Below are 27,158 nucleotides of genomic sequence, written 5' to 3'. Positions count from 1 at the left end.
TAAATCTGGTTGATTTAGCAACCACAAATTACATGACCTGATTTCCATAACACAGAATCTTATCAACACTGGCCTCAAAGGGAACACAAACTAATTGGTGCGACTGTTACGTCACGTTTTCTAATGATGGCCGCTTAATTAATCTTTGAAATGTTGGCTGGTGAGTGTTGGAGTTACAAAGGAAGATGGCTGAGAGGATCAAAGTCATTCCAGTCTACTGTGGGGGGATTAGGAAAATGTGGTGGAGGCACGGAGACAATCGAGCATCCAAGCCTCCTCTGAGGAAAATCCTTTCAGGCTGGAACCACAATCTCAACTGGAGAAATCATTCTGACTTGCGGCTGCGAGTGCTGACTGACACTGACACGTGTGAGGACGGTTATGTGATATCAGGGTAATCCTACTGAAGTCCCCAAACCCAATCCTTCTGCCTCATGACCAATGCGAGGAAATATTTATGCAAGTGGGGCCAGGAGGTTTCAAGAGGGCAAAACCCTCTCGCCTAACCTTTGATACTTTTCATGACTGTGAAGTTCTTGTTTGTTTTTTGTCAGAGACTTTTTTTTTACCTTCCCCAAGGCTGTTGTCCAGGCATTCACTGTCAAACATAATATTCTCACAAAAAAAAGAGAACATTTGAATCTGACAGCAACTTAACACAAAGCAGGTGGTCCTGATGCATGGGGAGGCAAGTCCTGTCCACAAAAAAGGTAATATAATGGCTACAAGATTAGTTGTGTCTTTTATAACAAGTATGCTTGTAAGTTGGGGTTATTTTACTTGTATTAGTTGAGTACTCTTTTAACAAAACCTAAATGTGTTATTACTGTTATCTTTGTGACAGTGTTCATTCGTTGAATGATTACAGGCATAATGAGGGAGCAGCGTGTGGCTGTAAATTCTCACATGAGGGACTGAAGCTTGGACACTGTTCACTTGTTTGTGTGTGAGATTGTTCAAGTGCATTGGCCCCCATTTATTAAGGGTTTGGTTCCAGTAAACTCTTATGTGAGAGTTGATGTTTGCTACCTGCCCTTCCAGGTGTAGGCTCCCAGGCCTCCTCTTTACCTCCAATTTTGCTTCCAGCTGATGAAATAAAAATAAAAAATCATTTTGCTGACCCTCCTGAAACCCATTTGGGACCCGTGGAGGCACCAGTGTCTGCATCAGGCTGCTCTTCCAGTCGGCAGCTCCAGTTACCTCGACCAAGTGTGGAAAGGGGCGCTCATCGGCTGACAGCCCACTGCTCCACTGCATCACGCTGCAGCAGTACTCTTGCAGGGAGCAGAGGCAGTCTGCACCCCACACAGGAAAACAAGCCTGGCTCGGCAGCTGAGGCTCTCTCTACACGAGCTAATACTGTGTTATGTTCCGAAAATAGCCTCACTTGCAGTTCTCGCAATAAGACAACTATGATTTGTTCTATTCTGATGCACTATCAGCGTCATGGAGAGTAAACAGAAAGCATGTTTGTTATGCTTACCCTGTTAAAAGGTACATCATACTAGAATGGTAGGGCTCCCTAAAGAATAATGAATGACAATGGGCTATACACCACACATACAACGGCACCAGGTTATGACAATATCATTGTGAGAGCCTTTATGGTTTAACCCTCAAATGACAAAACATGCACCTGCCCCGTTCAATAGCCAGGCTACCGACAGTGAGGCAATAACGTGGAAATAGAAAGCGGCAGTCTCGTCAGGCTACACTAGTTTAGAAATCGCTGGATGACATCATGAAGTTCAGAAACATTTGGTTACCTGGCAGATCTCATAATACAGAATGGAACCCACATAATCCACATAAATAAACACAACTAGCAGCCAATGGTAGCCTCAAGCAGCCCAAACAATATATAGTAGGAGAAACAGTATATAAAGATATAGCATATATAGCAGTATATAAATATAGTAGCCTAAGCTACCAATAAACAGTGGGAATAGACAGGAGGTAACCGAGAATAAGGTCAAAACCAGACATTAGGATGTGACCAAATATAGCCATTTTCCTGAAGAGACGATATAATATAACTGGCTAATTTTAAAAAGCCACTGCTATACAGACATGCAATAGAAGTAAAAACCTTTATTTACAGGCCTGCAGTCTAATAAAGTGCTACTTTTGGGACGCCCTCGTGCAGACAAAAGAACGCTGCCGCGAGGTGTATGACGCTGCGGTACCAACATCACGTCCACCTGTCCTCTCTTCCTGTATGCGCTTCCTAAACCGCAGCGTCCAACGCGAAAAGAAGCACACTCGACTCACCCAGTACCCCGGTGGAGCCTTGTGACGGGGCAGCGCCCGGCTCCGGCCTCTCCGCTTCTCCCTGCTGGGCTCGGTGTCGGTGCCGGGAGCCCTCGGCGCCGTCGCCGGCGGTGGTCGCGCCACTGGCGGCCGCCGCGGCTGCAGCGCCAGTCGCTGCCGACCCCGTGCCGGGCATGCTCTCTATCAGCGAGGAGGAGCGACGGACGATGAAGATATTCTCCGGGAGATTGTACAATAGTATCGCATCTCAGGAGGAGGGCAACGCATGGGTGTAGCGCAGCGGCCGGCGGGTGTCCGAGTGGAGGGTTAAATGAGTGTGAAAGTGAAGTGAAGGTTGTCGGTGCAGCGGGTGATCATCCTGGTGGTACTCTGATGCGCGGCTAGATGGAGAGCTCTCCTCCGACGACTACAGAGGAGGGACAAAGAGAGGGAGCGCGCAGGGGAGGGGGGCTGGGTGACACACACACACACACACACACACACACACACACACACTCACACAATTTACAACAATTCACCATAGCATCATGATTATATTAGTATTGTCCCATATTGTCTCATTGGGCAGATACAACAAAAATGGAGAAGATTCATGCTATTATTACTAAATCACCTAATGCACAACCCACATTAATATTTTAAGAACATAACAGTGTATTTTTATTTTCATTCATACATGTCCTTGCAGTCTCGCGGTTCTCCAGGATACACTCATAGTTATTGCCCTACAGTGACCTCTGCCTTCCAGCAGCAATAGGCCTGACATTGGTGCCAGAAATAGAATCAGCTTGGTTCACTAAGGCAAACAAAATCCGTGGCTTATATTGATGACGTTTATGGCATATCCAAAATGAGTTGTCATGCTCTTTACTTATACTTTTACTTACTTATACTTTCTTCTTCTTTCTTTAAGAAATTGTACCTGCTACCTTTAATTTAAACACAAGCAGCAGATCTATCAAGCAAGTTTCTGCAGTCCAGCAGGTTGTCGTATTGTGAGAATGCACTATACCCTGTCCTGGCAGAATTAATAGACTATGACTTATTGATACATGCAAAATACTGTATATCTTCATAGATGCACATTTTAGTGACACTCAGGTCGGGACAAGTATGTCTCTTCACTTCCGTCCACTGGATATTCTCTATGCAGCAGCTGTACTAGTTATCATTTCATCTTTACACCATCAACATAATTAAAGTATACGCAAACAGTGTTGTTATGTGTGTTCACATTTGCCACATGTCTTTAATGATGAGCAAACAATGGTCTCCCCTATGTACGCCCAAACACATCCTTTAAATCAAACACTGATGGCGCAGAATCAGTTGGTGGACCCTTTATAAAATATACAGTATGTTTCTATCATAAACGGTCATGTGCAGTTTTACATGAGGTGTGTTAGGAGGGTAGAGGTAATTTTTTCCTAAAAATCAAATGTCCCTTTTTTATTAAGATCCCCGTGTTAACATTCTTTTGGTCAGAAGAGACAAAGATGTTTGTGTATTGATGGTGCTAGACAGCTGCGAGGTGGCAGTTGTCACGCGTTGTGCACACAGAGCAGCTATAAATGATTGTGATCTCAGGTTAAAGATTGTTCCCGGGGCTTCAGGCCATGTCTCTTCAGCATGTATGTGCACAATGTACTTCCTTGGCCAGCCCTCCTGGATACCATGTTTCATCGTGCAGAAGGCAGGCAGGCCGCCCTTCCCGTTGTACGGCTCACCGCTCAGAAGTACCTCGTCTGAGCATAAATTCTGCTTACTCACCACTCCCTGGGCTGACAGCTGCAAGGAGCTGCAGTGGAACACACACACACACACACACACACACACACACACACACACACACACACACACACACACACACACACACACACACACACACAAACACACACACACAGTGTAAGTATAAGACAACAACTAATTCTTACCAATTACAGAAAAATTACAAGTGGCAATTCAACTATTAATAGATGGACAATGTGTGTATTTGAAAAAAACTATTTTTTCTCATGCTTGTGCCTTTTTCCACCTCAAATACTAATCCTTAATCTAAATGGATTCATCCATTATTTGTCAGTTTCAGAGAGTGCCACAACTATCATCACTGTTTCCCCCTGAGTCCATTTCCATGATCTGTTACAAGACTTCTCTCACTTATCATGTTTGAATGATTTGAGAACAAAATGAACAGAATTCCAACTATGTTGAGAAACAATTTCTTGTTTGTAATCTAAATAAATGTTTGCATAAGCAACGTTGTATATTAGGGGACGTTGCTCTATGTGGAGTTCACTATAGCATTGAAAAAACACACCTTTAATTCTCCACAATATCAACAAAGTGCCCGTTTTAATTTAAAAACTAATGTCCAAAATGTTGACCATGTTGGTATATAGACAGACAGACAGACACAGATAGATAGATAGATAGATAGATAGATAGATAGATAGATAGATAGATAGATAGATAGATAGATAGTCAGCGATGTACAGTGAAGAGCAATCATACAAGGGAGCAACGGTAGCTACACGGACCGTATTCAATGGCGCACAGTGGGCGTGGCTTACTGCAGACAGACATCGTGGTAAATGTAAGCAGTAGATGATTCGCAAGCTGAATATTATTCGTGTAGTTTTTAACAGAAAACAGATACGGTTCGTGAAATATGTCCACTTGCCAGTTAACGCTACATTCACAGGTCCCTCCGACTGATAGTAGAATAAGGTAAACATAATGATTTAGTCAAAGATAGAGCATGCTTTTTTCAATGTCAGTCTCTAAAATCAGCCACACCAGAAAGCGCACATGACATGGTTGGTGTCAGAATCACATGATCATGCTGCCATCAATGTTTCGTGGGATATGGAGAGCTGCTGTCCTCAATCTTAGGACAAGGTTTGTTACCAAAGTTTAACCTCACATTCTGTATTTTGGCCACTAATTCAGAAACTGCTACACTGAAACCTATGTTTTTTTTCCTTAAATGTTGCTATTTATATTGTTGAAAGGGGGATTTCATGTATGTTACAATTCATGTTGTGAAGCCCCAAAAAGATTTAAAAAAAAGGCAATAAATTATTTTTAGATGAGGCAAAAATGTAACTGAACACATCAATACACGCTGAAAAGAAATATAAAGCTATATACTTTTCCTTTAACCTTCAATCAGTGTGTATTTGTCCTTAACCACTTGATTAAATACATAAAAACCTAATTAATTTGACTCTTGTTTATGTTTTATTAACGCATTTTAATTTTGACTCACTAGTTTTTCATATATTCTTTTGCCATGGCACACATTTACAAATGTATCCCTTCTCTTCCCCCATGCAAGTATAAAGAGTTCTCTTATTTACTGACAATTTCAGTTTACTGCACTTGTGTAACAACCTTTTGTTAGTTTTGATGCTTCAGAATATAGTCTATACGTTTGTTTTGGTGTAAAATAATGTATAGCATGTATGTTTTGACAAAAAAGAAATAGCATATGAGATTATTAGACTTAATTAGTTGACTAAAGTCAGAAGGTACGGGTGTCTTACATTCACTTATCTCCTGCAGAGGAACTTCAGCTTGCAGATTAGTGTCCACCTGTGATGGAGTCCCAGTTGGACTGGCGGATGCTGAGACCATCTTTGCATTATCATCGGGCCATGGCAGGTGTGGAGTGGCTGTGGTACGAGCCACTGGTCCAGCCTCATCCACAGCTCTGAGGTGTATGACCAGGCTCACACGCAACCTGCCCCCTCCACGCAAGGCCCTGTTACGCAGCATCACAGACCCCCAAACCAAAGAAGTGCTGGACCGTGGACTTGTCTTTTGGTTCCCAGGTCTGTGCGCAGACTGGGAGCAGAAAATACGGGCTAAAGTCGTGTTGTGTGAATTAGGAGTCGTATGCCTTTAAACAGTTTTCTCTTGCTGCCATTTGGAGTCATTAACCTACAAGCTAGAGTTTGTAACTCATCCCAGTATTTAGTCTTATGAATATCTTACATTTTATCAGTGTCAGTCACTTGTACTAGCCCACGTTGAATTAAGTGTTCCTTAACATATTGGTCCTATGCATATGAAATGACTAAATGATATTGAGTTGTTGTGTCTCATGTGTTCATGTCCTCAGCTCCACACAGCTTCACAGGAGAGGACAGTGTGGAGTTCCACATCCACGGCGGTCCTGCTGTCATTACTGCTGTCTTACATGCTCTAGGTAACATACAGAAATGCTGAGTGTGATAGAATATCCTACAACTTCATATGATGCGGTATACACACATGCCTACAGTGTCATGTGATGCACCGTCACTTTGCTTGTGTGTCTCCAAAGCCCTAAGCCTGCAACACAGTAGCTAGTTGAGTCATGTGATGGCCCATCACTGACTTAAAAGGGAGAACATTCCTATTTCTAAGATACTTATAAAATGTGCCTTGGCAAGCGTGGCAATCCCTCTGGGTCTGATGAGTAATATTACAATATTACCTGCAGTTCTCTTACTGGTCTCCTAGGGGGCAGTATTGTATAAATTAGAAATGGTAATGAAAGCTGGTCACCAGTTATGTAAAGTTATCATTAATCAGGATAAGTGAGAGAGGAAAATATTAGTGGTGTACATGATGAAAGATAACAGTGACAGTGTTGTGAAGAAAAAAGAGAGTTTCAGAGAATATTTTCCTCTAGTTAACAGATCATGACCTACATTTGCCAAATGATTTATGTTCACAGTTGTCTCCTCCTGATGAGAATTGAAAAATGGTCATGAAAACAATGAACACGTAACCTCTTTGACCTCCACTCTTGTGTCAAGTGAACCCCGAGTGACACATTGACCCTGCATTTGATCCTCTTCTGTTTGTGTGTGAGAGTTGTGTGCATGATTCATGCCCAACACGTACCTCATTTATTTCTTCGTGTTTGTATGCTGTGTGTGTGTGTGTGTGTGTGTGTGTGTGTGTGTCTGTATGTGTGTGTGTGTGTGTGTGTGTGTGTGTGTGTTTCTCAGGAAGCGTGCCTGGCATGAGGCCTGCTGAAGCTGGAGAGTTCACACGGAGGGCCTTTCAAGCAGGGAAGCTGGGTTTAACAGAGGTAGGTCAAGATGAGAATGTAAAAACACACTGAGACGGATGAGTGCAGATTTACATACTGAGAGCCTTCCAGAGCAATTTACAGGGTAAATGTTGAATAAACAGGGTCAGAAATGAACAGGCTGTTTATAGTCTATTATGATTGAGTATTTTTCAGCAGCGTACAGTAAATGTAATATTTATTTAATAATGGACAAGGCAAATGTAATATTTATCTTGGATATTATGAAAATGCCTCTTAAAGTCACATCAAGGAAACAAAAGGCTTTCTTTGGTCAAAAATAATATCTTATTGTAGATATCAATGTGATAATGAGATAAGATGTCCCTGAGAAGAATGTGGACCTCAGAGCTGCAGCACCACAACACAATGTAAACGCTGTCTTTAACAGTAGCAGGAAACTGTGGCAGTATACTGTGCATCTTACACACAGTGACACATCATGTGGAAACATGTATGATTAGTCCAAGAAATGGGAATAATAACTTGATAATGCTCCCTGCAGGTGGAGGGGCTCGGGGATCTGATCCATGCTGAGACAGAGGCTCAGAGGAGGCAGGCTCTCAGGCAGATGTCAGGAGACCTGGGACGCCTTTATCAGGACTGGACTCACAAACTGAAACGGGTTGGTCAATCACTGGTTCACATAGCGGTTTCCAATACAAGCAGGATGATGGACAAACAGATGTTTCCATCTGGACTAGAGCCCAGGGAGGTGTCGCTGTAGTTGTGTGGGGCAGGAACAGAAGGTGTAGTCTGGTCTCTATTACTATTACATGATGAGTGAAAGGGCTGTTCGAAAAAGTAATGTTCATTTAATGTTTTCCGATCTCAGCACATCTGGTTTTGTGTTGTTTTGGATGGATTAAATATGAATTATACCACGCACAGCTGCTGTATGTATTAAGACAGGCACACAATCAAGACATTAATTTAGTCTGGGAAGCAGTATTGTTTTTTTCTAAACAGTATTCTGAACTGTATGCCAAATGATACAGATAAGGGTAGAGTAACGGAGGAAGAATGAGCGCAAAGGAACTAGTCTTTGGTTCTGCTTCATGCTGCCTTGCTTAATCCAGGGAGTATGTTCAGAGCAGAGTCATCAGCGCCAAGCAAACCTGTATATCCATTTGTTGCAATAAAAGGTTAAATGTATTTATATATATAACATTGTCAGTGACTGCAAACCTTTGAACTGAACTGATACTGACTTGAATCAGTCAAGTGAATTATGATATCCACCTCTTCACATGGTGGTCCTGCAACACTTTATACTTGAACCAACTGTCCAAAAATGTTCGACATTCATGCAGTTGAACTATCTGGTAGAGAATATAGCAACTTTATTTTTGCTTTGTAGTCATCCAAGCCTGTCTGTATTTTGTGTTTAGTTTCTGCATATAAGACACCTGACTTGTAGTGTACTGATTTATGTTCATTGATATGACTTCAGAATAAGCTCATTACCATGATATGGTAGAGTATATGTTCTTATGTCTGTCTTGTTTAGATCTAATCCCGACAGGTTTAGTTTTCCTTTCACATCGTGTTGAGGCGGTTCAGAGCAGAAGGTCATTGACCGCAGATGAACACTCAAGCTCAATGGATGCAGGCCAAACCCTCCTCTAATGTGAATTGTTTTGAAGAGTTTAGATCTTTCAACACTTTGGCACCAGATCTGACCAACTGGTCCAGGTGATCTCCCTTGAGAAACTCTGTTAAGCTGCTTGTTGGCAGCTTCCTAAAGAAGGTTCCTAGAATCAATTTGAACGTGTCTTTGGTTTGGAGTCAAATTTCTAGGAATCCTGTTAATCAGATGTATACCATCTGTATGATGCGAGGCCTCCAACCCTCATTTGACACCAAAACAATGCAGTTTTTTTAACCGCTGGCTTCCCACTTTTGTGTATGTATAAAAGTATGGGAATCTGACACTTCCTGTTTTTGTGCAGCTATACTACTATTGTGTTGATGTTCAGCATGTCAATCAAGATACAGATCAGCGCTGTGGTGGAAATACTGAAGCTCTCCCCTTTCTGTATTCTACGTAGTTTAAAATATATTTACATTTAAAATTGTAATGTTAGTGTCTAATGTTTTTTATACATAAGCTGTATCAATGTATGGGTGAACACTGTTAAAACAATCTTTGCATATGTTGTCACCTTGGGCTCTGGAAAAATGTGATTTTTTTTTCATTAATTGGTTAATTAAAAACAAATCAATAGATAAATCAAAAATGTAAATAACCGTAATTGTTTCCCTAAATCAACATAGGTATATTACAACACCACACTAATGAATTTTTTTTTTTACTAAAAATGTTTTAAAACAAGTTTAAAAATGTGAAGATCTTTTTTATTTATTTGTTTAGGTATGTAAGAATCGTTAGGATTCTCTCCTTTGGATGAATATAGCATATCACACAATAATATAACCATGCAAGCAGCTGCTGCACCAGCAAGATAAACTGTATATTGGCTCCCTGTTTACTGTCACTCACGTTTTCGGTGCTCCCTGCCCAATTTTTAACACTTGAACATGCAAATAATCATTACAGTATAAATAGAAAATAATTGCTATCCAAGGTGCTAATCTCACACACTGATTCAGCCTCTTCCCTTCTCTCTCTCTTGTGCGTCGCACAGTGCCTGGCCCATGTTGAGGCCTTCATAGACTTCAGTGAGGATGAGCTTATTGAGGATGGGGTCTTAAACCAAGGTATGTGTACACTTTGTCCTCCTCTTTACAGGAGAAAATAACAGAACAGTCATCCCTTGGGCTTTCAGAGGGGTCTGTTTCTGTCTGAAGAGAGAGGGGTCCGGCTGGCTTTCCTGTTTGGATCTTCAACTGGCCATCGGCTGTGTTTGCTGCACTGTAGGGAGAAGCCGTGGAGATCAAACTGCTTAAAAGACAATTTCCTTTTAGGAAGTGTGGAGAGAAGGCCAGGGGGACAGTAGAGGCATTTGTCTTCCCTTCAAAGCCAACCTGATAAGCCAATCTTACAGGAATAGTGCTGTCAGCAGCAACTTACAGTCCAACTGTGCTGTGTGTGTGTGTGTGTGTGTGTGTGTGTGTGTGTGTGTGTGTGTGTGTGTGTGTGTGTGTGTGTGTGTGTGTGTGTGTGTGTGTGTGTGCGTGTGTGCGTGTGTGCGTGTGTGTGTGTCCTGCTATCTGGCACTGGAAAAGCTCATCAGAAGCCTTGGATGTTGTGAAGTTTCGACACAAAGCCTGGGAGAAACATTTGTTTTGGTGGCACGGAATGTGGAATTGCGCCCTTAAAGTGGCAAATAATAATAGACTCATTTCCAAAAATAGAAAACCCTAACATAAGTACTTTACCATCTGAAGATATAGAGCAAATAACATGTTTGATATCTGAAGTTTTCTTATGTCTTATCTCAAGTCATCCCAAGTTGGATGAATTAATATGCTTGAGACCATCAAGATTGACAAGTTAAAATAAATGTTAGTACTGTAGGTATTGCTTTGGATTGTCGAAACCATTTTTCTGCTTTCGTCACATGCGGAAAGAGACATGTCCATGACCCATTTTTCGTCCAGACAAATGGTGTCAGACATCGGACCAACCTTTGTCCTTCAAAGGACAGAAACTCCCTTCACAAGGCCATGAAAGTGAAGTTGTGTATGAAAACCTTTGTCACATCCCATCCCTTCTCTGTCTTTAATCGCCTTCTCAACTCCCACAGTGGACAAATGGGTGTGTGATCTGCAAGCAGAGATGGAGCGCCACCTACAGGATGAGAGGAGGGGCGAGCGGCGACGCAGCGGAGTCCAGGTGGTCATCGCAGGAGCCGCCAATGCAGGGAAAAGTAGCCTCCTTAACACGCTCTGTAAGAGAACCAAGAACACCAGCACATACACACATTGTGAAGGGAATAACACAAAGTATGACCTACTATCATCTAGATACAGACCTTACTGTTCAATCATATTGCTGTCAGCCGAGGCTTGGGAGGGAAAGAATGCAACATCTGTCATCTTATACGCAGCATGGATGTGTTGAGGAATGTGATTTATTTATAGAAACACATGTACTGTTCCATGCTCAGAAAGACAAGATGGGATTTTGGGAAGTCTGACTTTGAAATGAAGCAGCATGAAAATAGATTTGGAGGTTGGCGTTATATAAAGTATCCTTCAACTCCAACAACCAGGTTTAAGTTTGAAATAACAATAAACATTTATAATTATTTATTTTCATCAAAAGTCATGCTTGTTTTTCCAGAATCTAACAAAAGATTCAAAGAATGTGGCAAAAGTGGAGTTTGACAAGTTGTCATTGAATTGTAGATGAAGAAATTACCACTTTTCTTGGCACTTGTGCCTCGTATTGATGAAAACTCCCACTACTAAACTACTAATGGATCTTGTGGTTAGTTTAATATTATTTTTAAACTGTTTGCAATATTTTCCTGTTACTATTTTCATGCAAAAGATGGACATTTTTGGTTTATTTTATAATAGTCTCTTCATAGTGAAGGCATGTAATATCATAAGCACCACAACACACCATCTGTGAACAGTAGATCCTGCTCCTGCACTTTTATATTTTCTCCCTTGTATAAATTAGTTCTTCCATGTTTATCCACACGTGGTGGCAACCTAATGAATCCCTTGTTTATGGTCTAGGGTTATGTTTGTTTAGGATGTGGTATCCTTAATCATTTAGAATCACTCTATAGAGCTTGGAGCTTGGCAGGGCCTCCTCACAGCTTCCTATCAGAAGAATAGACACATTTATCAAACTTCAGATAAAATCCTGTTATCATTTCCTCTTCTGATTAGTCTTCCCAGTGGCCTGGGCTCACACCTTGTCAGCAGAGACAACTATTCATGAGCTGACGATGTTATTTCACATTAGATACATTGGGACGGTCTGCCAAGTTCTTGAAAAGATAATATAGAAATTATGACAGAATATCTTCTGTTTTATTTGTGTAATGCAGAACTTTATGAGGTATACATTTGTAATAATAATGCAACTGTTGATATATTTGATTGTCACAGAAAAATCCAATGTGATGGAGAAAAAAAACAAGCTCAAAGCAATTTACAAATAATGTCATGATCAAATAGTTCATCCTGGATTGCAGACACTGCAGCGATACTGTCGGGTATTACAATCTTAAAGCTAGGGCTGGTAATGTTCTTCAACATTTCTTTTTTATTTTTGTGAAAATTCTCATTATATCCCGACAGGACTGTAATAAGCCTGTCCAATCGGTTTGTTTATAATTTTGCAGGAGAAACACATGGGCTTGGGTCTGACACAAACAGATTAAGGAAGTCAGAAGGTGTTGAAATTCATACTAACATTGTTAGTGTTGGTCTTTTCAAGGGATTTGTTGATAATAAGAAACATAAAACAATATAGCCAACCTTATCCCTTAACCTTTGTATACCCAGGCCAGAGACCTGCAGCCATTGTGTCTCCCATTGCTGGCACCACCAGGGACATCGTAGAGACGACACTGGACATCGGTGGATTCCTGGTCCTGTTGAGTGACACAGCCGGCCTCAGAGAAAGCCTGGACCTGGTGGAGAGAGAGGGGGTCCGCCGTGCTCGGGAAAGGTCTTTTTTATTTATTTGTTAATATTTAAAAAAAAAAGTAATTTAGCTGAGTTTTCCTATGTTATTGAGAATATATAGAACTATTATAGTATTATGAATGTTTGAGCTACAGAACAGGGAGACATGTAGAGTACATCATGTGTCGATTGCTGCTTCAGCATCTGTTCATGTGAGTATAATATAACGCAAAACAAATTAGCCATGGGACCAATGGAATATGTCCTTGAAAACAAAGAAAGGAAGAAATAAGTCATGATTTTCCCCTGGACATCATGCTATATTTTTTAAATGTCTGTCTAACCTCCGGAGTGTATATTCTTACTGAGCATAGTTATAAATACATGGGACAAACACTCTCAGGAGGTTGCGTAACGAAGTGCCTCCTTTCCGTGTTGAAGAGTATTTACCATTAAGAGGTGTGGTGTAAAGAATGGACATATAGGGCAATTTGCTGACAGCTGCTTCCACTATTTACACAAGGGAAGAATGGCAGTATTTCCAGCACTCGTCATCGCTGCTTTATCATATACAAACCATCAGACGTATTGGCGCGCTAGCACATACAAACAGCCATGTTGTGTGAGATGATTTTGGTGTCAGAGAGCAGGAGGAGAAGGGTTGTTTCATTATTAGTTAATTTATATGTGAAAGTCAAGTTTAGTAAAAAAAAAAGAAGCAATGTTTTATACTTTTATATACATGTGGTGTTTAACCAATGCAGTATGTTGCCTACACACCTGATATTTGACTAAATGACTTCAATGTACAGAATTTATGGACTTCAGCAACTATGTAGTATAAATTATGACAATTTTCATTCCAAGAAAGACAAGTTGCAATTGTTTCCGAAGTACTTGTGTTCTTGGCAGGGGGATAAAACATCTGACACGTTTATTAGATATTACATCACTACATGTCACCAATATCAATTTAATTTGTTCAACATTTAAGGGGCCTTACCACACCTTTACACTCTGAGAAAGTACTGTTGAAAATGTAATTTATTAGTTAAATGTTTTAACAAAATAAGGACAATCTAAAGATTACTTGTTGACTCATGCTGCAGGAAATGAGTCACGGAGCACAGTGAAAATACAGATGAACATGTGATTACAAAAATATTATTTTCAGAGCAAACGTTCTGTAATTCCTTTACTGTTGATTTAAGTTATTTGGGCGACCTGGTGGCTCTATAGGAAGGGTGGGCAGTTTGTATTCTACGGGGAACTTTTTGTGCAGGGAGCAGGTCAGAGGCTTGTGACCTGGGTCACTCCAGGAAGGACGTGGTGAGTACAAGCATCCGCTGAGGCTGCTAACTGCACAGTGGGACCAAGTTGCAGGAGTAGTTGACGTGAATACCATTTGGATGAATTAATTATAAATATCGCTGCCATTATTCACAGTATTTGTTGGCTACCCTGTATTGTTTCTGAAACAAACAACGCAGTGGAAAGTCCCTACTCAGAGGTGTCAGTGGTGTACAACCTGGAGCTGCTACAGTTGCTGGAAAATACTGAGTATTATAATAGTATACTTTAGTTATTTGGTCATAAGTCTTATAAGTCATATATACATATAGTAAATATACAAACAAACAGTAATAATGTAGATATGATGGACAAGCACATACAAGTACATTTTCTAGATTCGTGCCATTTGCTTAGAGTGTGAATTTAGGAGTTAGAAAAATGACAAACTGTATGACAAAATGCTGATGTGATCCTATTGAATAATTCCAGATCAAAAGTTGAGACTATTTCCTTTTTTCCCAGAGTGGAACAGGCAGATCTGACCCTGGTGGTTGTGGACTGTGCGGATCTACCTTCTGATGTAAAGCAAGCTGCAACCTTCCTTCAGGGGCACCTCAGCAGTGTCCTGTCCACTCAGGAGCAGCCAGAGTCAGGTATGATAGCTTGGCCTCACCTGCTTCACCTGGACAGTCAGGGATGTTTGGAACCATATTTTCACTTTAAGCACAATAAAGTAGATATCCATGGTACAGTTACAGACTCTGGCAAAGTTCCATTTTTCCTCATCAAACAACCTCAGTTCTACTTACTTTGGATTACTACAGGTGAGCAGGATTTCAGAAAGAGTACAGGCTTGAAAGAGAGTTTTAAGTCATTGAGACTATTCAAATAAAATTCTCTGTGCCTGAAGGAGTAATAGTTGAATCATTGGTAATTGATCAACTTTTTTTATTCTTTCCTGTCTTACCCCAGTATTTCCTGCAGACAGGTTTCTTTTAGTGTTAAATAAAACTGACCTGTTGCCTGAGGAGCAGAGGCTGGAGCTGGACCGGGAGCTGAGAAGGGTCTCCGGACTCCCTCCTGCTTGTCACATTTCTTGTCACACTAATGAGGGACTGCAGGACTTCCTCGCAGTGCTGCACAAAAGTGTCAAGACTCTGTGAGTTTCTACATCCATAGTATAGTATGCATGAAAAAGTTTTTACAAAGTCATAATATTGTATGAGAAAAAAGAAAGAAAAGTCCATTTTAAAACATAGTATAGTATGTTGAAAACATATAGTATGTTGAAGATGTGTAAAAAGTCATGAAAAAGCTATAATATAGTATTTATAAAAGTCATGGTATAGAATATTGGAAAAAGCCATAGTATATTTTGTCAAAAAATTTTGTAAAAATGTCTAGACCCAGACACCGTTGTATCTGGACCCAAACTTAAAACCGACAGATAATTGAGAATTACTAAATTTACACGGATCTCTTCTATTTTAACTGGTGCAGCTTTTCTACGTGAAGCACTACGAGACAAACATGAGCAAACGTACCCATTCAAATCCGAAATGAAGGCACTGAAAAATAAAGCCCAGAGCCCAATCTGATGAGAATCCTAATACAGTAATTTACTGTCCAACATTGATGTTAACAGAGAGGAGAATAGAGCGGAAACCAGTGGTTCAATAACCACAGATAAAGTCCCTGCACACAAATGACAAGAAAATTACAAGAATATAATATCGTCGCTTTTTTGGGTGACATCACTTCACCCTGAATTTAAAGCTGCAGTTCAGTTCATTTTTCTAAAATAATGTATTTTATTTTAAGATGCTTACTGTTATGTATGTTATTTTTGAATCCAGTCCTTATTTTACTTGAAATGAGAGATAATTTATTTATTATTTAAGTATGTACTAACCAGCGCTGTGCCATCAGTGTCTAATTTAATGTAGAATAGACACCATTCAGTTTATGAATTTACACTCACGAATAAATGACTATTTTCAAAGAATTTTGGAATGGATGCTAATTTTTATTCATATTATTTTAATCTAACGTACCCCCTGGAGTACCTTCACGTGTCGTACCCGCAGGGGTACACGTACCCCCATTTGAGAACCACTGTTGTAAACCATCTCACGTGTTGCCACTCAGCCAATCAAATATGTATATTTGAACATTTAAAAAAGCCATAGTATAGTATGTCATGAAAAGGTAATTGTGTAATATGTCCTAAAAAGTCATAATATGTAATTTTTTAGTGTGTCATGAAATTAAATAAAAAATCATAGTATATGCCAAAAAATGTCCTAATACGATGTTCCACAGTGTATTTTAATGTTTTTTTTCATACATTTTTTTTAATCCTTTTTAAAGGACAAAATAAGTCCATTTCAACCATTTTGTTATTTAACTTCCTCTCTAGGTGTGGCGACCCTCTGTCTTGTGCCCCCACCCTGACCCAGGCCCGCCACAGGGCCCACCTGCAGCAGTGTTTAGCGGCCCTGGCTCAGTACCAGCGCTATCGAGACGTTGACCTCGCTCTGGCAGCCGAGGGCGTCCGGTTGGCTCTCACGAGTCTGGGCCGGATCACTGGACATGTCGGGGCAGAGGAGATCCTGGATATTATCTTCAAAGACTTTTGCATTGGAAAATAGTCAGTTGAGTATCAGCAAAAACATGAAATACATGTAATATTAGTCTGCTCGCCTTCTCAGAAGGAAAGGCTGCATTCTTGTTTGATCCCAGGGTATCGGTAAAGAAAGGGCACCGCCCATCATGTGCCAGGTGTTGAGGTCCTAAGAGTAAAAAGAATACAATGTGTGTTCTTTGCTGTATTATCACTCTGCTCCCAAGACATATAACTATTTGTTTTCCGTTGATGCTCGACAGCAGAAGGAAATAGTTTTCACAAGATGACAGGTGCCTCGGAAGCTCCATGTGCTGGACAAGAGTTTTGTAAGTCTTGAGTCGTAATTTAAAAATAGCTTCTGAACATTGGGCTCTTGGGTCGCAACACAACAGCCAAGATCATTTAAAATAAAGCCAGCTGCAAGGTCGTGTGAGAGAGAGAGAGAGACAATGTACAGAATAAATGTATTTCATTACATGTATTTTCACAACTCAGAGGTAGTGCAACAGGCTGTAAGCACGGCATTAATATCATCTTATAGTTGTTCCACCAGACGTGTTTCTGGACATTACATTTTTACATGTTCAAACTCATCAGGTTGTTACTGTAATTAAAATGAATGTAAGGCTTTAGTAAAGGCACTTCAAGTACCTCATTGCATGCACTTTCATGGTGTACCATACATTATGCGCTTCACGTGTTTATAATACCTTCATCACATGAAATAAATATTAAAGATTAAATTGGTGAGGTCTAATTTCTTGCTACACAGTAGCTGTTGTCACATTGAGTACAAATATGCTCGGATTTATTGCATGAAAACTACACTTTAGGTCGATCTCGACAAAACCAGAGTTTCCAGCTCCCCTCCTGCTTTGTGGGAAAGAGACCGTTTTTGGAGGCAATGCTCTTTGTGCCCTTTGTTCCCTTGTCAATCTGGCCTCGATCAAATATTTATGTTTCCTTGTTGAACTCCTCACCCTTCTTCCCCAGTTGGTTTCTTCTCGCCCAGTCTCTGACGACAGTTGCCCTGCTGTACACCAGCACAACTCCCCATCCCACTTTGTCTCTGCTACCTGACCTTTCCTCTTTCCGCACTGCTCTGTCAGCCTTTTTTGTCTTCTTTCATGTTCACCCTGATTAATTACCACAGAGGGGGACTTCAAGCTAAAAGCAGGACTTGCTGTTGTACAAATTAGTGGCAGTCAATTCTGGAGCTGGGTTTATCTTTGAAGTAGTGTCTGTGCGTGATATGTTTATCACAAAGGTAATGTAGGAAATGTGTTAGATGCTAAATGCTGACGACAAATATAACCAGATCGTCTATGCCAGAAGCAGAACTTCACAGTGACAGTTTTTGTTACTTGGTGCTGTGGATATATTTCAGTCTATATATTTATACTTTTAGCTTTCTTGTCTGTCAGTTTCCTGTAGTTTTGATTAACGGCTATCCTGAGTTGCAAGTTTGACGTAGCCAGGTCCAGTACAGCCCAGTTCCACACAGTAGCCATTTGGCTGTGTGCGTGTGTCTGCGTGTGCATTCAGGTCTATACATGGGATTGAAAACACTTCATGTTAAACAAAGGATTTCCTGAGGACAGGAGGCAGACTGTCTTACCTGTAACCATCACATCCATCAGTGCAGTCAGCCTGGGAGTTTATCCTCATGGGATTTCTTATACATTATACCTGGACTCTTAGAAACTTGAACATTTTGATTCTTTTTTTTTTAAACGCTGATTTACACAGTTTAATGAACAGTAAATTTCCACGGTACATAAAACATACCTCCAATGTATTCAGAAATGAATTGATGGTGAACAGAACAGTCTGTAAAAATGATTATGTACATATAGGTGTGTGTGGGGGTACTACAATAATCATAAAACTGTTCAAAGAAAACACAGCTGTTTCCAGCTGCAGTACTGCAGACGCTCAACATTGTGTGCTTATGAAAAGAAAAAGGAAGTAGTAAAGCCTGAGAACAGTTTATTTAACAGCTACTGCACTGAACTCGTAAAAAAGAACTAGTACTTACAGTCCAATTCAAGCCCAATGTCTTCCTCCTGATTCCTGAAACTGTTTTTAGGACGGCTAACGACTGGAGATGTGTTCACGACTCGGTCGGCGTATGTATTGTAAATCGGGCTGCGGTAGAAATTCATTTGTGAACCACGAGGAAACATAAATGTCGCTAAGAGTATTCTGTTTATAGCAGACAAGTGAGCAGCTGCTGCCAAAAGTATTTGTTGTATTTGAATGCCCGAGACGAACAAGACAGAGGACAATACAGCTCAGGAGAGAGTTGGATTTTTGTTAATTTTAATTTATTTTGAAACAAGATTTTCTTTACAACAGAAACCGCAATGAGTGACACACAATAGAAACTATTTACACCAGTGTCATGGAGATTTGTACATTTACCTTGGAAGGCTATTCACAGTCATTGTAACTATCAAACAGGAAATGTAAAATACAAATTCATCTTCTATTTCACGTAGAGCTAAAAAGAAAAAAGCATGCACAAACCAGCAACAGTAAATATGTCTTTAACATAAACTTAGCATATTTACAAATCAGGAATATATACATGTCCTTAAAAATGTGTAAAGGCAATATGTTGTTCACTGTGGTGCATATTGTGTGCTTTCCGTCACTACTCTTCTGGTTCATTTCATCTCCCCTGAAAGACAAAACATTGAGTATAATCAAATATCAATGAGGTCGTGTTACAGCACAGTTTCACACCAAGACCACCAAATAACAAAACTTTGATTAATCATCTTCTTTTTAGGTCTAAATGTAATCGCATGCTTTGTACAGTCGACAAAATACTACACTTACTGCACTTTATTTACACTTCATATAAATAGTATATGATCTATTAATTGTGATTTATTCACATATAAGGTTTACCATTGGAGTTTTACTGATGCCAGGGGCTCCAACAGAAGCCTGTAGGGTGGCAGCTTTAGGAACACCGGACTGGAAAACAAATGAGATTATCTTTTAGTATTATTTACCACACATTATATCAACACAGATAGCACACATATGCAGCTTTTTCTGAGGGTGTATGGACCCCTACGCTGCACACTAATGACTGTGGGGTTTAAAGTGGGGCATTTTGTGAACTTAAGACTGCTTAAATGTGTTTTTCCGTTGTTATCTTGCCTGTCCATCCTTCCTGCTGCCCTCAGGTTCCTCTTTTCCGCTGAGTCCTTACCTCTGCACTGCTGTCCATGTAGTCAGTGAAGTGCATATTGTCTAAAGGCACAGGTGTGCATACACTCAAAGCCAAATACAATATATTAAGCCAGGTTGTTTTCAAGAGCAGCTTAGATTATGCTTTTCACAAGTCAAAAAAATGATATTGTTCATACATTTATGGAGTTTTTTAATCATTTTTGGGTGCTGCCTTCTCTTATTTCCCTTCATGTCTGTGCAGAGGAATTAGCTGGTCCTCGGTTTCTATTTTACCTTTAAATTGGGCTGAGCAGGGAGCATTTGCTGGAGGGTCTGAAGCTCTCTGTCTCTGTGGGCCAAAGTGTCTTCCTGCAGCTTCTTCTGTTCTCTCAGCTGGTTCTGCTCCATCAGTAATTTCTCCACCTGAACAAAATATACATGTTTTATCTTTAATGGAAAATAAATATATATATATATATATATATATATATATATATATATATATATATATATATATATATATATATATATATATATATATATATATATATATATATATATATATATATATATATATAATTTATTTAATGCTACTGACAATTCACAGGGGAAGAGTATGCATTTTACAATGGTAGTCACATTTTTACAAGCAATAACTGAGAAAATCGGCTTGTTCCATGGATGGCCCTGGGTTTCCATTTCACTCTCTCTCTCTCTCACACACACACACACACACACACACACACACACACACACCTGTGAAGATACACTTAAAGCCAAGTATGATGTGCAAATTACTATTTTCACACACACACACAATATATTTACCTGGTTATCATGAGTCTTTTGCGCGAGCTGTAGCTGCTTGGCTGCCTCGGCGACCGCCTCGCTGTGTTTGTGTTCAGACTGCTGCAGTTCAGAAGTCAAACGGGAGTTTTGCACCTCCATAAGACTGGACTTTGCTTGGATCTCAGACACCTGAAAGAAGAACATTTTTTTCTAGATATAATTCTCTGATGCCATATTTTTCCTTTAAATGTAATACTTTAATAGGCGATGCAGCAGAAAGTCACTTATAAGGGTCTGTGGTTGAAAAATGTGTCTTGACTGCACCAAATGTGTTTCCAGGTGGTGCTTTTACATCATTGCAATTGTTTTTGTCCGTGTGTCTATTTCTATGTATCATTGTGAGTGTTTCTTAATGTACATTTTCCTCAGCGTCACAGTCCATGAATGAAATATACACTGAATGTCTCCCTGAGGGACTTGGGCTCATGTTGCTCTAAATAAGCCATTGAGATGCCTGTGACGCAAACAAACACTAATTATGTTCCATCCATAGAAATAGAAGGAGAGTAGAATGAACATTGAGCGGTTTGCTGTGATCATTTGACAAGTTCAAAAGAATACAGCAATTAGCACTGTGCATTGACCACAGACATGGAATGAGTTAGCCCACTCGTCACAGTTCTATGCAATGGCAGTACTACACTACATATTACAATGTCCTCCACTCTGATCATCCTTCTATGTTCATTTGAATAGGACGGTCTCTTCTAAATCCATTCTATTTCCATCGACATACTATACAATAATGTTTCGATATACCATAACATGGCTTTTTAATTAATTTTTTCCTAAGTCTGATTACTAAGGCATAATACACAGATCATTTTTGACATACTATACTATGACTGTATGTTATTATTTTGGACATAGTACATTATGACTATTTTGTTTTTTTTTCAAACATGTGGCTTTTTCATAATTTCTTGGCCGTATGACACTGACGACTTTTTCTCGACTTAACATACTTTACTATGACTTTTTTATCTATTTTTTTCAACATACTATACTTTGTTTTTATGACTTTTCACAGTGTACTATATCCTATATCATAACTTCTTTAATGACATAGTATAACGTTTAGTGGCATAATATACCTTGACTTTTATAGAACTTTATAATTGCTATGACTTTTTCATGACATTGCAGGTTACAAAACCAAACTTAATGGAAGCATTTAGACTCACTAGACACTGCTTACCAATTTTTGCTGCATTAGTTTAATTTATTCCACACTATTATCACATTTAAGTTATTGTGTATTGTTATTGTGTTATTACTTACACTTAGTTGCCACTTTTACAAATCTAATGCAGCATAGAATACAGATTCTCTGGTGTGTCATGGTGGTCCATGTTGTATACTTATCCTTATCATGAATAATCATGAATAGAATTAAATTGGTTTAGAATTGTGCTGGCATAGGCACAAAATGGTGAAAAAAAATGTACAATTACCTTCTGACAAAGAAGGAGACAAAAGTTAAAATAATCACTTCATGAAGAAGGTATGTTTCGGGTATGTTGTTGAAAAGCTACTTGTTTAGGGTCCTGCACTGTGCTGCTGTATCAGCAGAGACAAACAATTTCATTTTTGCTGTCTCTTTAGCTGTAGCTTTACTGTGAATGATGCACTTCCTCCCTTGAGAAGCTGGCTTCCCGTTCAATTTGTTATGTGGAATATTCCATCAGAGTTAAAGGAGTTTAAAGGAAGGCACAAAAATGGAATTGACAAATTCCATTTTATGCAACTTTATAATTCTAGTCCACAACATTTAGGAGGGAATTATTGTACTTTTTACTCCACTAAATTTAATCGACATCGTTACTATTTAATTTTCAAAAAAAATTGTAATAAGAAAGGATAGGATTATAAAATACAATGTATGTTGTGTTGTATAATCTTGTGACACAATATTTACCCACTAAACTGATCAGATGGTTTCATTTAAATTACTTTCCGAGGCCTGAAGAGGTAAAAGTATCCAATATTTGAAAAATAAGCAACTATTAGAGAAAAGTCTGAAAATACAAATGTGTGAAGCAGAAGTTTTTTTTGTCTGTTCTTCCTCATTAATCATCTCATGTCCCCTTAGATTTATCTTGAGATCCTTTCCATGGACCAGACCTGTAGCTGCCATTGTTCTGCAGAACAAGTAGTTTTACTTTTGATAATTTAAGTAACTTTAGCTGATAATGTGATGGGTTAGAGATCTGTACCTTTCTGTGTGCTGTGATAATGAATCTCCTTCTGGGACAATTGATCTAAATATCTCTCTATAATAGTTTTGTACTTTTACCCAAACAGGATTTTTTTTATGTAAAAACAAAGTTATTGCACTACTTAGTCCCTCTTATTTGAAATACTTACATAAAATCAACACACATCAATTAAAATCTTGCACATACCTTGTTGCCCACGTTGTCTAAATACAGCTGGAACTTATTCTCCACGTCTCTGGACAGGTTTGTGCAGCTGTTTCTGATCTTCTCCATCTGGTCCTGCTGGCTCTCACAGGTGAGGTGAAAGGTCAGCTGGTGGGGAAACAGGTTGTTGATCTTGTTCAGGAAGTTGCTGGTCACGGTTTTGATCCCGTCCAAAGATTGAGCAAAGTCCTCTTTGCACTTCCTGGTTAAAAAACAATAGCAAACAAAAACTTGAATGTGTTTTATCTTATTTTCAGACAGACACATCGAGCATATGGAGACACAGTACCTGGTGTAAGTGGCGAGCTGCTCATTCAGCATGGCGTTCTCCTTGCGCAGGGTGACGGCATCCTGGTGGTGTGTGTCTCGGTTTTTGAGGGCCTTGTCTCTCTCCTGGCTTAGGTACTGAAACGTCTGGGTGAAGTTCGCCTCAATGAGGTTTATCATAGCTTTCTGCTGAGCGTTGAGGGTCTGTAAAGTCTTCATTTCACCTGGAGAGTTCAGTGTAAAGCAGGATTATCACAGGAACTTGTAAATGGACCGTTTTACTTTTAGTAACACACATCTTTTCCGACTGTACCTTGAATAAAGAAAGTAGCACTTTAGTATCACTTAAGTGACATTTACTTATAGCACTTTGTAGTGTTGTTTCTTGAAGAAATTGTACGTTCTTGATTCTTGTTGTTCTGAGTTTGTACTCATGGTTAAATGCACTTATTGTATGTCGCTTTGGATTTGGAGAACTTTTGGATTGCCAGGATGTTGGTTAGTCACCAAAAGTGAGAACATTCATCAATTAAGTTCTTAATGTCTCGTAATTGATCTATAAAGCCTAAGTAAATCAACAGTAATTCTTTAAAATATATTGAAACAGTATTGTAGCGTTAGATTAAATCTCCCAACAGTATAGCATTGGAGTGCATACCACTATTCATGACCACAGGAGGGAGATGGATCGGAGTGGTGGGACGACGCGCCATCATGCTGAGTGTTACAGCACTCATTCTCTCACAGGTGGACTGGAAATGGAAAGAACAAATAAATCTGTATATTTACACGATGATTAATTATTTGTTTTATTATATCAACAAGGTGACTACTAGTGGTGTAAGTCAGTACAGTTACTCAACTAATGTACTTAAGAACAAATCGGAGGTACTTTTAATTCACTAGAGTTCTTTTTATGCGTCTTTAAAAATCAGATACATTAAGTGACATTTTCAATGCATGGCTTTTACTTGTAATGTACTTTTTACTGGTATTAGCAACTTAAGTAAAGGTTCTGGATTCTTGTTCCACTACTAGTCATCAATAGGATAACTAGAACAATAATCATGTTGTATAATTCACACATTATAACATACTTTAACCTTCATTTAAACTTGTTGTCAATAATTTTTTAAAGAAGATTAAGATTAAGATTATATTAATCAAGTCATCTACTTACCAACTTCTCCCTAAACACATGTTCTGATTTGTTAGCATTAATCTTCAGCTTCACCAACTCTGCCTCCAGAGCAGCTTTCTCAGCTGTGCGAGCTCCCAGCTGAGCTCCCACCTCGCCTTTCTCCTTTCTCAGCTGGATGTTGATCTCACTCATCCTGTTGAAGTTCAGCTCCAGCTCCTTTAGAATAACAATCAGAGAGCATCTTCATCACCGTATTTCACAGCACTGAGCATATTATATACATAGTTTACATATTATACTGTTTGATGCTACAGAAATGATCATTAAGTCTCTCAAAGTCTTTTATTATATCAGACACAAATTATCATTAAAAACCAAGTATAACATCTTCAAACATGTTTTGAGGGGACCTTTAATACCTGACAAAATCAACTATTAAATGAGGATTATACTAAAACAAATCACTTACCTGGACCCTCATCTCCTCTGCAGACTTCTCCGGCTGTCCATAGATGAGGAAGAGCACCAGGCTGACGATGATCAGAGACTGGATCAGAGAGGAAAAAAAGAAGACAATCCTCATGTAGTAGCCACAGCTCTTCCCTTTGGACTTGTGCAGGGGCTCCCTTGCTTCCAGTCCAAACTTGGCCCGGGAGTAGCTGGAGCTATACATGACTGATGGAGGTGAAATAGTGGCAGCTGATCTTGGAAGAACTAAACAAGAATTCTTTTTGCTAAAATCCACAAGCTTTCCATTCAGATGTGATCTTCTCTGCAGAGCAGGTGCTGAGGCTTCAAGGAGGACACTGTTGAGCCGAAATGGAGGAAAAAACGGTGGTGAGAAGTGTGTGTCTCTGTCTTCTACAGCTGTGCCTCACTGTCAGGGTGATACACGCAAATATGGCATGTATGGATGTGCAAAAATGACCTTTAGATGTGTAAAGGGGCCATGTTTATAAATGCTGCTGGAGGCACATTGGAGTCCATCCTAGCCCAGCCCTCTCCTCCTCTCTCCTCCCCCATCGACCTCTGTCACAGTTACAGTGCAACACCTCCCAAATTATCACACATTTTCCTGCTGGTTGAGACAAAAGGAGACTATTGCAGCAGGAAGATTAAATAAGGATTCTCTCCAGACATTTAACTTAAGTAGAAATACTCTGCTTCGAATAATAATGTCTCTGGTATGATCTTTCTTTTTCAGCTGGTGCCCTGCGATAGACTGCCGACTTGTCCAGGGTGTACCCTACCTTCGCCCAATGACAGCTGGTGCCCTGCGATAGACGACTTGTTCAGGGTGTACCAATATAACTGATGCAAAGTCAATAACTGGATCGATACAAAAAGATAATTTATGTTCTGGGCTCATGAACATTGCTGCAGTATTTACTTCTCTTGTGAGCATCTTATACTTTAAAAAATGTTTCATGCAATAAACATTTTTTCCTCTTCTAATGTACATGTCTACAATGAAACAGGTGTTGCTTGTTGTAATCATTCCTCCTGTTCATGCCGGCCATTAAGAGCTGCCTTATTAATGCACTTTCAAGGTTAGTGATGGAGAACAAAAAAATTATATATATCAAGTTACGGTCTTTTAAGCATGTACTGTCTCTTTGTGTTTTTCCAAAACGGTTTTGGAGAGATTGCAACAATTAGAGTGAATTTCAAAGTAAAGACTTTAGAGGTCATTTTTACACAGGGTGAAGCTTTTGTCCCTTACAATTTACATTTAAATCAGGTGGGAAAGGGATCCCTTTACAACCAGTATGGACAGGAAGAATGATCACAGTGACAAAGAATTCAGTCAATCCACATCTGGACATGTGACTGTTGGAGTAAAATTTGAAAAAATTTGGATTTATCTGTGATGCACATGATAAAAAACAATACAGGACCATCAAATGATGAAGAGATCAACAGATTAACTCCAGGACAATTAAAAATCCTGCATTCCGAAATGTTACTTATGTCACTTTAATCGTAAAATGTACTTAAAATATCAAAAGTGGGATATACATTTACAAGTTAGGTCAAGATAGAGTTCATTTTAACCTCTTTATACTAACTTCACTTACTTTAGTACGAGACTGGCTGACCAACAAGCAAAGGGGCAATAGGGACCCCTTCACGGGTAATCCCAGCAAGTTGTTGGGTATTTTAGCTTCATTTACACAAGTTTTGTATTTAAAATATTGGCCGAGTAAAGTGACAAGTATGTGTGAGAGATAATTGTAGTGGAGTGAAATGTACAATATTAGATATGTACAATATGTACAGGATTAGAAGTATAAAGTAGATACTCAAGTACCTCGAGTACATGCAGTTATTTTTCCACTACTGTCTGCATGTGATAAATAAAGAAACCAGAAAAGATCACCCATCAGTGTCACATTTAAATATAGCGACTACAGAATTCCTAATCATATTCCCCTGGTGGAGGAACAATGTAAGCTGTGTGAG

The 27,158-nt window shown here is 39.4% G+C and overlaps 2 protein-coding genes across 2 annotated transcripts; one reads left to right on the top strand and one right to left on the bottom strand.

The window, feature by feature from the left end:
* Nucleotides 1-5,113: 5,113 nt before the first annotated feature.
* gtpbp3 (GTP binding protein 3, mitochondrial) lies at nucleotides 5,114-16,854 on the top strand (the record flags this gene model as incomplete). Its single annotated transcript, XM_079220903.1, has 11 exons — nucleotides 5,114-5,172; nucleotides 5,839-6,107; nucleotides 6,398-6,484; nucleotides 7,275-7,357; nucleotides 7,863-7,982; nucleotides 10,006-10,078; nucleotides 11,068-11,211; nucleotides 12,788-12,953; nucleotides 14,726-14,856; nucleotides 15,176-15,362; nucleotides 16,623-16,854. The coding sequence occupies 11 exons, from the start codon at nucleotides 5,114-5,116 to the stop codon at nucleotides 16,852-16,854; spliced, it is 1,551 nt and encodes a 516-aa protein (XP_079077029.1).
* A 2,463-nt stretch (nucleotides 16,855-19,317) lies between these two features.
* Nucleotides 19,318-25,368, bottom strand: plvapb (plasmalemma vesicle associated protein b; the record flags this gene model as incomplete). The annotated part of the gene is made up of 9 exons (XM_079221576.1): nucleotides 19,318-19,332; nucleotides 19,746-19,814; nucleotides 20,310-20,438; nucleotides 20,844-20,993; nucleotides 23,270-23,489; nucleotides 23,577-23,778; nucleotides 24,213-24,306; nucleotides 24,735-24,911; nucleotides 25,165-25,368. 9 exons carry the CDS (start codon nucleotides 25,366-25,368, stop codon nucleotides 19,318-19,320), a joined length of 1,260 nt encoding a protein of 419 aa, XP_079077702.1.
* Nucleotides 25,369-27,158: the final 1,790 nt, after the last annotated feature.

Source organism: Taurulus bubalis (genome assembly GCF_910589615.1).
Source record: "Taurulus bubalis genome assembly, chromosome: 7".
NCBI classification, from domain to species: domain Eukaryota; kingdom Metazoa; phylum Chordata; class Actinopteri; order Perciformes; family Cottidae; genus Taurulus; species Taurulus bubalis.
This window is presented reverse-complemented; position numbering and strand designations above follow the sequence as displayed.